The sequence below is a fragment of the Eucyclogobius newberryi genome, unplaced genomic scaffold, assembly GCF_026437365.1.
Source record: "Eucyclogobius newberryi isolate DKJ021-1_F unplaced genomic scaffold, fEucNew1.0.hap1 SCAF_15, whole genome shotgun sequence".
NCBI classification, from domain to species: Eukaryota; Metazoa; Chordata; class Actinopteri; order Gobiiformes; family Gobiidae; genus Eucyclogobius; species Eucyclogobius newberryi.
The window spans coordinates 35,096,366-35,108,210 of NW_027315779.1; the positions used below are offsets into that span (position 1 = coordinate 35,096,366).

The window sequence follows — 11,845 nt, forward strand, 5'->3', positions numbered from 1 at the left end:
AAACCCCGAAGGAAAACGAAAATAAGACCACAGTCCCACCAGTCCAACAAAAGTGCTAAAGCTAGCAAAAAGCTACAACGCCATGCGAGCCTGCAGGGGGCAGCGTGCGGAACGTGCAGGGCAGCCGGGCTCTCCATTTAAAGGCTCCATGGCGTGCAAACACCAAGCCGGGAGCCAACCTGGGTAAAAACTGGATCACAAACAATACGTACAAAAAATTACAATACCAAAAAAACTGAAATAAATATAAGAAACGAATCAAAGAAACAGAACGATAAAAATATGAACACAAAAATAAGCTAAGAGTCGCCTACTGCAGAATCAGCTGCATGAAGGAAATAAGGCGAATGGGAGAGATTTGTGAAAAAGTACCACAGCCCCCTGAATATTCATATTATGTTGTTTAGTTAGTATATGTTTCATATGCCAGTAAAACAAATAATAACCTAATAAATTGCAATGTAATTAGTATAAAAATGTATTTATTAATCATTATCGACTAAATATTGATGATCACTCATAATATGTCATTGTTACACATTAATAACAATACATTTTATTTCCAAGCAACTTTCAAAACCCCCAAGGACATTGTACAGGAAAAGAAAGTGTCAATCAAAGGAGCAGGTTCAGAAGACCCCATGTCCCGTGGGCCCTTCCTCTTATCCTACATCATCGTAATCGTCTCCTTCCTCCTCCTCCTCCTCCTCCTCCTCCTCCTCCTCCTCCTCCTCCTCCTCCTCCTCCTCCTTCTCCTCCTCCTCCTTCTCCTCCTCTGCTGTGATGTCATCGTAGTCACTGTTCCCCGGCTCATCTTCCTCCTGGTGGAAGAAAGGCCCACTCTCCAAGTTCAAATACTCAGGCAAAGATCTGCGATTGTCCTCTTTCTCCTCCGGGTTCTCGTAGTCTGATCCATCTGCCATGTTCTCGTAGCTCAGATCCAGATCCACCGGAGCTAAGGGCCAGAGAGGAGAATGGGTTCAGTTTAAAACACAGGTAGAAGTACGTGACTTTTATCAGTACAGGCCTCGGCGGTGGTACTTCACCACTTGTGCCCAAATACAAGCAGAATTATGATGACAATACCAAACCAAAAGTAAATACTTTTTTACATTTTTTGTTTTAGGATAGCCTAGTTTACTTTTTAAACCATAATTTTATCACTCACTGTTCACTTTCTGGACTACAGATATATATATATATATATATATATATATATCTGTACTACTGTAAATTTGTTTACATTTTAAGCCTATTTTTTATCTTTATTTTACTCTTATCATCATTATTTTTTTTATCTGATAACTTATTGTTATGACTTGTTCATTGTTTTATGTTGCATTGAATCACGGAGACAAGTTCCTATGTTTGTGAATTTTATTGTTTGGCAATAAAGCTTTTCTGATTCTGATTCTGATTTTGATTCTGATAGGATTGATTGACATATGGGAGGAAATGAACCCTATTCCAGAATAGACTACTAGATGTAAAATCACTGAGGCAGAAGTGATCATACTCATGTCAACATTTCTGTAGATTTGGAGGAAAGATGAAAAAACACACTGTGGAGGTTCAGTGCCAAAAACAAATCACGGTGTAAAAATTGCCGCAGATGATGTTCAAATGAATTTGTCCAAACCAGAAATTTCCATTCCTAATGTGATGCATTATTTTCAAGAAGTTGGTCCAATGTCTGGATACAAATTCATTGTAAAAAAACTGACATTATTTCATTCTGGGGCCCCTCTGACATTTAAAAAGACTTCTTTAAAGGGCAAACGGAATCCGTGTTCCTCTATAGAGACCGATCAACAGTTCTGGAGAAAAATAATATCCATCTTTTTACTATTATAAAAAAGATCTTGTAAAATGGAACCTTATCCTCTACCTAAGTCTAAATCAAACGATTGAAACTATTAAAACGAATGTTTTGCTCAGATTTCTCTTTTTGTTCCAGACTCTTCTGATTTACATCCTCAACCAGCTGTTTGATGAGTGGAATAAAGCAACCTCTAGATTTGCCTTGAATCCAATTCAAAACTTTACAATTATTAAAAGAAAAAGGAGGCGGGGTTTACCCTGTTCGAAAAATGACTTTATTTCAGCTCAAATCAGAGCGTTGCTGGTGTGACCCAGAATCTGAAGCTCAATGGAAACATACTGAGAGTCATGTGGTGCCTGAGGTCCCTGTACAGGTCTTATACTGAGAGTCATGTGGTGCCGGGGGTTCCTGTACAGGTCTTATACTGAGAGTAATGTGGTGCCTGAGGTTCCTGTACAGGTCTTATACTGAGAGTCATGTGGTGCCGGGGGTTCCTGTACAGGTCTTATACTGAGAGTAATGTGGTGCCTGAGGTTCCTGTACAGGTCTCATACTGAGAGTCATGTGGTGCCGGGGGTTCCTGTACAGGTCTTATACTGAGAGTCATGTGGTGCCTGAGGTTCCTGTACAGGTCTTATACTGAGAGTCATGTGGTGCCTGAGGTTCCTGTACAGGTCTTATACTGAGAGTCATGTGGTGCCGGGGGTTCCTGTACAGGTCTTATACTGAGAGTCATGTGGTGCCGGGGGTTCCTGTACAGGTCTTATACTGAGAGTCATGTGGTGCCTGAGGTTCCTGTACAGGTCTTATACAGAGAGTCATGTGGTGCCTGAGGTTCCTGTACAGGTCTTATACTGAGAGTCATGTGGTGCCCGGGGTTCCTGTACAGGTCTTATACTGAGAGTCATGCGGTGCCTGAGGTTCCTGTACAGGTCTTATACAGAGAGTCATGTGGTGCCTAAGGTTCCTGTACAGGTCTTATACTGAGAGTCATGTGGTGCCGGGGGTTCCTGTACAGGTCTTATACTGAGAGTCATGCGGTGCCTGAGGTTCCTGTACAGGTCTTATACAGAGAGTCATGTGGTGCCTAAGGTTCCTGTACAGGTCTTATACTGAGAGTCATGTGGTGCCGGGGGTTCCTGTACAGGTCTTATACTGAGAGTCATGTGGTGCCGGGGGTTCCTGTACAGGTCTTATACTGAGAGTCATGCGGTGCCTGAGGTTCCTGTACAGGTCTTATACTGAGAGTCATGTGGTGCCTGCTTACTGGCAGATGCCTTGGAGGAAGTTATGAATCCCTGGGTAAAATCTGTGCTTACAACATGGAAGGAGCTGATCAAAACATACAAACTAAACAGAGATGTTAAAATCTTGTATTGGTTTGCTAATGATCAAAATGTCACACATACAACACAGACTCAAGATTTAAAGTCCGGACAACAAAAGATCTAAAGGTCTTTTATCAGATTTTAAAGGAGAATCATCTGAAGAACTTTCAGGAGGTGAAAGAATAACAGGACTTTTATTGTTTTTTACAAATAAGAAGTCTTTATAACCAAGAAATTAAAAATGATGATGATCGTCAGAGCCTTTTGACTGAAATATTGAAGAACTGGTTCTCCTCCTGAAGAGCTGGTTCTCCTCCTGAAGAACTGGTTCTCCTCCTGAAGAGATGGTTCTCCTCCTGAAGAGCTGGATCTCCTCCTGAAGATCTGCTTCTCCTCCTGAAGAACTGGTTCTCCTCCTGAAGAGATGGTTCTCCTCCTGAAGAACTGGTTCTCCTCCTGAAGAACTGGTTCTCCTCCTGAAGAGCTGGTTCTCCTCCTGAAGAGCTGGATCTCCTCCTGAAGTGGCTCCAGCTCCACTCTCTCTCGCGTCCGTCTGTGAGAGTCAGATCTCTCCTTCACTCTGGAACTCCTCCAGGTTTCTACTAATTGTGTAGTTTTTCCTGGCCTGAGAAGGAGGATCTAAGGACAGAGGACTCTGGAACATCGTCCCTCGTCCCCACAGACATTGTTTAATCCGTTTTTTACTGTCGCCCTCAGAGGAAACTGTTGTTGTGATTTTGGTTGTTACAAAAATAAATTGAATTGAATTGAATTAAATGACAGTAGCTTATAGGCTATTATAGGAGTTATTATATCAAGTCGCACCTGTCCCACCATGTCCCACAAAATCTCATGACCTGTCCCACTTTTGAGACCCCCCTAGCTGTGGCTACAATAGCAGCTTACTACCACCAAATGTGGAATGAATGAAGAATACAATGTGAAGCGTATTTAAGTGTCCAGAAAAGTGCTATAAGTAGTTTGCATTATTAGGCCCGAGCGCCACAAGCTGGCGAGAGGCCTATTAATCTCGTAAGGCCGTTCGAAGCACGGCTGCGAAAGTGCGCACGTAGTGCGCACGAAATCGAGCGCGAAGCGCTCGCCCACTTCCAAACACTCACTAACGCACTCCTCCACTCATGCACGCCCCGTGCATACTAATTAGTATTAGGAAAATGGAACATTACCGTTGTAAACGGGCGAAGCCCGTGCAAAAGTGCGCACTAAACGAGCACTTTACATTGGGATCCCCATATAAAGCACTCATTTGCGCTAAGTAGCTCACGAATACGTTCCCCATCTCTTGCATGTTCCGTGCATATAAACATGTAATGCAAAAATTGAACATATTACTGTATAGAGGGCCAAAAACACAAAGTGGGCGGAGCCCACTCAAAATTAACAAAAGTACCCGTCAGTGACCAGGGACCCACACCATGAGGTAGGAAAGCGCGAGCGCTTTCCGAAAATGTATAGTTTATGATATTTGAAAAATGGGAATTTGGCGCAGAGGTAGATGGTGACAAGAAAAGTAAAAAATATTATTACGGCAACGCCGTCCGCCCAACCAAATGTCGGCCATATTGGTCCAAAAATGGCTAAACATGACTCCGGAGTTTTTCCAAATGTCGTACTTTTACGAACTCCTCCCAGGGCGTTGGCTCTAAAAAGCTGAAATTTTGTGAAAATGCTACTGAGGAGTGGGACATCAAAAGTTATCCAAATTACATTGATACCTGTCACGGTCTCTGTGCGGCGAAGCCGCAAACTGTAGCAAGAATTTCAGAAATCTCCCAAATTTAACATTTCTGCCGTTTGCGCAGATAAAGTCCGAATTGCGTCAAATTAGAATCAGTTGTTAAACTCTTTGCCCTAAACCTACACAAAGTGAAATAAATTAATTTGGCACCACAGCGCCCCCTACAGATTTTATATGGAGGTTAAATGTTTAGTTTTGCGAAATTATATGAAATTTGACACACAACTCAATTTTAGCATACCCATCAAAAAAGTCAATGAGACCCATGTCATAATTGTTATGGCGTTGCCGTATCGATGACCAAAACCTCCCATGTTATTCCAATGGGGGAATTGCCAGAACATGTTTACACTTTAGACTTTCACAAACTCCTCCCCCTCAGGGCGTCAGCCCTATTAACCTGAAATTTGGTAAGACTCATCTTCAGGACCATCAAAAGTTATCCACATTTTTATTCAAAGAGTCACGGTGTCTGTGCGGCAAAGCCGCACATTTTGCCAAGAATTCAAAATAAAATTGCTTTTTGATGGTAAAACAAAGGGGAGAAGATGTGACACCGTCACAGATTCAGCAGTAGGCGTAATAAAAGGACCTCCTCTTGCAGCATGGCCGGGTAGCGGCGGCGGCGTGGCGAGGGCCGATCATTGCTGCTTGCGGCTTTAATTATTGCTATTATTATCATCAAGATTTTTCCATATAAAACAGTGTTATGTATATTATAACAGCCTATTAAATAAACAATCTTGTAAAATACAGTTTCTGTTTGTCAAAATCATCTTGATTTTCCACGTTTTGTGATATTGTGTTGATTATCCCAACTTGCCCTTCACGTCATGTTGCACTTTTGTCCCTTTTATTTAATTTAACCGTTTTTGTAGACCCCAAAATAGACCCCTGAGGTACATTCTTCTTATTGAAAATATCAAATCAGAGGCAGAGAAAATTTCAAATGGTAAGACTCAATCTTCTAAATCATAGTTTATGATCTCGGTATACAAATAAATCATATAAAGACCTGTATTTATTGTTTTTGTTTTATTACTTTTTTATTTATTTCTTTGGCCAATTTCTTGTTTCTTTTTATCAACCAGTGGAATTGAAAACAGAAATATTTTATTTCTATGTGAACATTGCTGTATGTTTGTAAAAAGTGCTAATAAAGTGCATAGATAAATTGTATTTGGATTGTGTTCTATTACAGAGGTGGTCAGACCTTGGCTCATAAACTGAGTTCTTGGAGGAAGAGGAGGAGTGGACGACTTCAGACGGGACACATTCTGCAGGACGGGACTTTGGTATTTTCTAAAAAGTCAACAGAGAAAATATAAGACAATGTCCATAAACCATGATAAGTGAAGAGAAAAGGACATACTCATATGTAGATGGTAAGTTCTTCTTATCCAGTCCTAAGATGGCTTTACCTGTGGAAGGAAGAAACATTCATGTCACTGACAACACTCCAAAAGTGACAAAAAGACAAAATATAAATGAATGAACTTTTAAAAAAATCACAAAAATATCAATCTTTTTTTACTTCCGGGTAAAGCGCAGGTGTAAATTGCTGCACAGCAACGCATCGCTGAAGACATTTGCCTTCAAAATCTCCCTTTCACCCACAAAACCCCAAAAAACAACCAGCAAGGTGTCGTGAGAGACGACTAAACAAGGACGGTGAAACTTGGGAGGAAAGCTGACTCTCTTTCTTCAACAGACAAGTGCCCTTCACGATGCAGAGTCACCAGGACCCGCGGGGCAGAGTCACCAGGACCCGCGAGGCAGAGTCAGCAGGACCCGCGGGGCAGAGTCACCAGGACCCGCGAGGCAGAGTCACCAGGACCCGCGAGGCAGAGTCACCAGGACCCGCGAGGCAGAGTCACCAGGACCCGCGGGGCAGAGTCACCAGGACCCGCGGGGCAGAGTCACCAGGACCCGCGGGGCAGAGTCACCAGGACCCGCGAGGCAGAGTCACCAGGACCCGCGAGGCAGAGTCACCAGGACCCGCGAGGCAGAGTCACCAGGACCCGCGAGGCAGAGTCACCAGGACCCGCGGGGCAGAGTCACCAGGACCCGCGGGGCAGAGTCACCAGGACCCGCGGGGCAGAGTCACCAGGACCCGCGAGGCAGAGTCACCAGGACCCGCGAGGCAGAGTCACCAGGACCCGCGAGGCAGAGTCACCAGGACCCGCGGGGAAGAGTCACCAGGACCCGCGGGGCAGAGTCACCAGGACCCGCGAGGCAGAGTCACCAGGACCCGCGGGGAAGAGTCACCAGGACCCGCGAGGCAGAGTCACCAGGACCCGCGGGGCAGAGTCACCAGGACCCGCGGGGCAGAGTCACCAGGACCCGCGAGGCAGAGTCACCAGGACCCGCGAGGCAGAGTCACCAGGACCCGCGAGGCAGAGTCACCAGGACCCGCGAGGCAGAGTCACCAGGACCCGGGGCAGAGGAGAGGAATCCGAGGGGAAGGAACAACGTATTTCAGACATTACGGATGAATCGTTCTCCGATTACCATGTAATCGGAGATTACATGGTAATCGGAGAACGAGAAAATGAAGAGCAAGATTCTGGATTTGGAGTCCAGATCCTGCAGAAACAGTCTAAAACTTCTGAGACTCCCAGAAGCTGACGAGAGAGATTATCAGAAGTGCTCAGTAGGTGTGGCTGAACTCTCGCCCGCTCTGTCACAAATTAATTAACTCTTTAAGGCGTGTGTGCAGAAAATAATCTCAGAAGTATTTCAGGCGTCAGACCAAATAACACAAAAATAACTCTCACAAATTACACAAATAAACAAATAAATAAGCACATAAAATGTGGACTGTTAAACTTTAGGTCAATTTCCTCCAAATCAAATTGCTTTTACTAATTAATTAATTTGTGATTCTAACATTGATCTTATCTATAGCTCTTTTTGCCCCACAGCTCAGCCGCCACTTGTTGGCGTTCACCCCAGTGAACGAGAGGGTCCCTACGCCTTTGGGTGGGGAACAGGTCTCTCACTGTTGGGCCTAAGGGCCGAACAGCAGTGCAGAGTACCCGACCTTCTTGGAGTTCTTGGGAGGGGTACTGGACAGTGCATCGTTGTTCTACTGGGGGACTTCAACGCCCACATGGGCAACGACAGTGACACCTGGAGAGGGGTGATCGGGAAGAACAGCATCAGGACACAGGCCGAAGATCAATGATCGACTTTGTTGTCGTGTCATCTGACCTACCGCCGTGTGTTTTGGACACTCGGGGGAAGAGAGGGGTAGAGCTGTCAACCAATCACCCCCTGGTGGTGAGTTGGATCCGCTGAGGAGGAGGAAGTCGGACAGACTTTGCACACTCAAGTGCATTGTGAGGGTCTGTTGGGAACGTCTTGTGGAGCCCTCTGTCAGTAGGGTCTTCAACTCACTGGGAGGAGTTCGGGGAGGCCATGGAGGAGGACTATCGGTCGGCCCCTAAGAAATTCTGGCAAACCGTCCGGCGCCTCAGGAGGGGGAAGCAGTGCCTCACCAACACCGTTTACGGTGCAGGTGGAGACCTGCTGACCTGAACTGGGGATGTCGTCGGACGGTGGAAGGACTTTGAGGACCTCCTTAATCCCACCGTCACGTCTTCCGAAGAGGAAGCAGAGACTGAGGACTCAGAGGCTGACTCGTCCATCACCCGAGCTGAAGTCACTGAGGTTGTTCGCAAACTCCTCGGTGGCAGGGCTCCGGGGGTGGATGAGATCCGCCCTGAGTACCTAAAGTCTCTGGATGTTGTAGGACTGTCTTGGTTGACACGTCTCTGGTACATGGCGTGGTGGTCGGGGACAGTGCCTCTGGACTGGCAGACCGGGGTGGTGGTCCCTCTGTTCAAGAAGGGGGACCGGAGGGTGTGTTCCAACTACAGAGGGATCACACTCCTCAGCCTCCCAGGTAAGGTCTATTCCAAGGTACTGGAGAGGAGAATCCGACCGATAGTCGAACCTCGGATTCAGGAGGAGCAGAGTGGTTTTCGTCCCGGTCGTGGAACACTGGACCAGCTCTATACCCTCCATCGGGTGCTCGAGGGTTCATGGGAGTTTGCCCAACCAGTCCACATGTGCTTTGTAGATCTGGAGAAGGCTTTCGGCCATGTCCCTCAGTGTGTCCTTTGGGGTGTCCTTTGGGGGATGCTCCGGAAGTACGGAGTCCGGGGCCCTTTGCTCAGGAGCTGTGTTCGCATTACCGGCAGTAAGTCAGACCTGTTTCCAGTGCATGAGGGACTCGGTTCTGTTCATAGTTTTTATGGACAGAATTTCTAGGCGCAGTCAGGGGTCAGAGGGTGTGGTCAGGGGTCGGAGGGTGTCCGGTTTGGGGACCACAGGATCTCATCTCTGCTGTTTGCAGACGATGTTGTCCTGATGGCTCCATCAAACCCGGACCTGCAGCTGCACTGGGACGGTTTGCAGCCGAGTGTGAAGCGGCTGGGATGAGAATCAGCTCCAAATCCGAGGCCATGGTTCTCGACCTGAAAAAGGTGGCTTTCCCTCTCCGGGTGGGTGGGGGGTCCTTGCCCAAAGTGGAGGAGTTCAAGTATCTCGGGGTCTTGTTCATGAGTGAGGGAAGGATGGAGCGTGAGATCGACAGTTGGATCGGTGCAGCAGCTGCAGTGATGCAGTCGCTGCATCAACTGTTGTGGTGAAGAAGGAGCTGAGCCCAAAGGCAAAGCTCTCTATTTACCGGTCGGTCTACGTTCTGACCTCACCTATGGTCAAGAGCTTTGGGTAATGACCGAAAGGACAAGATCGCGGATACAAGCGGTCGAAATGAGTTTCCTCCACTGGGTGGCTGGGCGCTCCCTTAGAGATAAGGTGAGGAGCTTGGCCACACGGGGGGAGCTCGGAGCAGAGCCGCTGCTCCTCCACGTCGAGAGGAGCCAGCTGAGGCTCGGGCATCTGTTCCGGGGCGCTTCCTTGGGAAGGTGTTCCAGGCATGTCCCACCGGGAAGAGGCCCCGGGGAAGACCCAGGACGCGCTGGAGAGACTATGTCTCTCGGCTGGCCTGGGAACGCCCGGAGGAGTTGGAGGAAGTGTCTGGGGAGTAGGAAGTCTGGGAGTCCCTGGTTAGACTGCTGCCCCCGCGACCTTGCCCCGGATAAAGCGGTAGAAGATGGATGGATGGATGGATGGGTGGGAGAGAATTCTACTCTTGAGCCATCAAGGAGCTCAGGAATAATCTTAATCTTAATCTCCATAAAGCTTTCTGTATCCTTTCCTTCTTCTCCTTCTTCTTCGCCTACAAGCCTCAGGTTAGGATGACGTGATCTGGACTCCAATCTTGATCTTGACTTTCTCCATACTCCGTTTACTCCAGCTGCCTTCAGCTCGGCGGCTCCTGCAGCAGACACGGCCAGAGCGATGGCCGCTATAATTTCTGCTTTGTGAGATTCCATATCACGTAGCATTTCCCGTCTTATTTCACACATCATGAGCAATAAATAATGATTTGTTACAGTCTCTCCCTTTTCCGATGTAAAGACCCCAGCGGGACCCTGCGTCTCCAGCGGGACCCCGCGTTACGTTTCTCTGCGTCCGGTTTGCAAGCCATGTTAGCTTTGCTAGCTTGTGATGTGGCCTGTTCTCCAATGGGACTTTGTTTGCTTTGGTCCCGTAGTGTTACCAGCCTTGTTTACTCATCTTTTGCTCTTCCTTTTTAGGATTAGGTGGGTCAAATGATGATTTTAAAGCCGTTTTTTGTAGCGGCGGTGGGAGGTGCATCAGCTCAAAGTTCCGCCATGACCCAAAAGCCCTGGTTTATGTTTTTATTCATTTTTTGGCGCGAGGTCAAAATATACGTTTTTTCTTGTCCTGATATGACCTATTTTGTATTCCTAGTTTCATTTGTCTACAATGACATTTTTCCGGTCAGACTGCCCTTTGGATTTTTGGGGCGGCACTACTGAGCAGTCTTTCAATATTTGTTTTGGGGGTTTTCACTCAAAATTAGGGCTAATTTCTAATTTTCGACACCATTTACATGCATATGAATTATTGTTTACTACTTTATTTTTGTATTTTTCTTCTAATTCGTATAGTTACATTAGGGCTCTCGCAAGTCATGCTCTGACAAACAAAAACTGCACTGCAAAGTTACCAAGCTCCAATTTCATTTCTTCTTTTTCTGTCTAAAAGCTCCAGCCCAAACAAACTAACCAACCATGAAACGAGCTCTGTAGAAGCAGTAATAGATTTTAAAAAATACATTTAATCAAGTGAACGATCCAGTTATTTGCCTGAATGTTGACTACACAGACCTCATCAAAAGTGTTTTTTTGTTTCTCTTTTGGGTACCTTGCCGCGTTATCCACCTGTTGAGGCGAATGAAGAGCAGGCTGATGATGGCGGAGAGCAGGAGGACCACCAGGACCACCCATAGCCACAGGTACTCCCTCAGAAGAGTGGCCATCCCGAGAGCAGAGCCCCTCAACCCACTGTTGTTCTGCTCTGTGAACGAGTGACTGCAGACCAACGACTCAGCAGAAAGCACTTCCCCTTTTAAGAAGTCTTTCTGAGAAGTCTCTCTCTCTCTCTCTCTCTCTCTCTCTCTCTCTCCCTCTCTAGGGAACATTTTACTCCTCGCTCCTTAAGCCCAAACCAGATGTGTGTCACTTCCTGCCATGATAAGAAGAATGTGGAGTGCACTCAGTGAGGAGGCGTGGCCTGCATGCTTCCTGCTGGTTGTGGGGCTTGTTCTCCCAGAACACCTGCCTGTCTCTTGAGCCTCCTCCATGCTCTTCACCTGTCAAACCTGTCAAACCATTCCTGTCATTGTTACTGTCTTATTGTTGCCATCTTGTCGACTGTTGTACCTTGTACTTTGTGTGAGCGAGTGACTGCAAGTCCTTCCCATTTTTAAAGTTGGGACTTTTCTATGAAGTCTATTTTTCTCTTTTTCATGAGTTACTCAGTTGCTTTGCTGCGATA

General features: G+C 46.5%; 1 protein-coding gene across 1 annotated transcript; it reads right to left on the reverse strand.

Moving 5' to 3' along the window:
- Positions 1–662: 662 nt before the first annotated feature.
- LOC140360413 (uncharacterized) lies at positions 663–11,396 on the reverse strand. Its single transcript, XM_072445622.1, has 4 exons — positions 11,213–11,396; positions 6,282–6,330; positions 6,123–6,211; positions 663–955 (listed from the first exon to the last, which is right to left on the reverse strand). The coding sequence occupies exons 1-4, from the start codon at positions 11,325–11,327 to the stop codon at positions 663–665; spliced, it is 546 nt and encodes a 181-aa protein (XP_072301723.1). The 5' UTR covers positions 11,328–11,396.
- Positions 11,397–11,845: the final 449 nt, after the last annotated feature.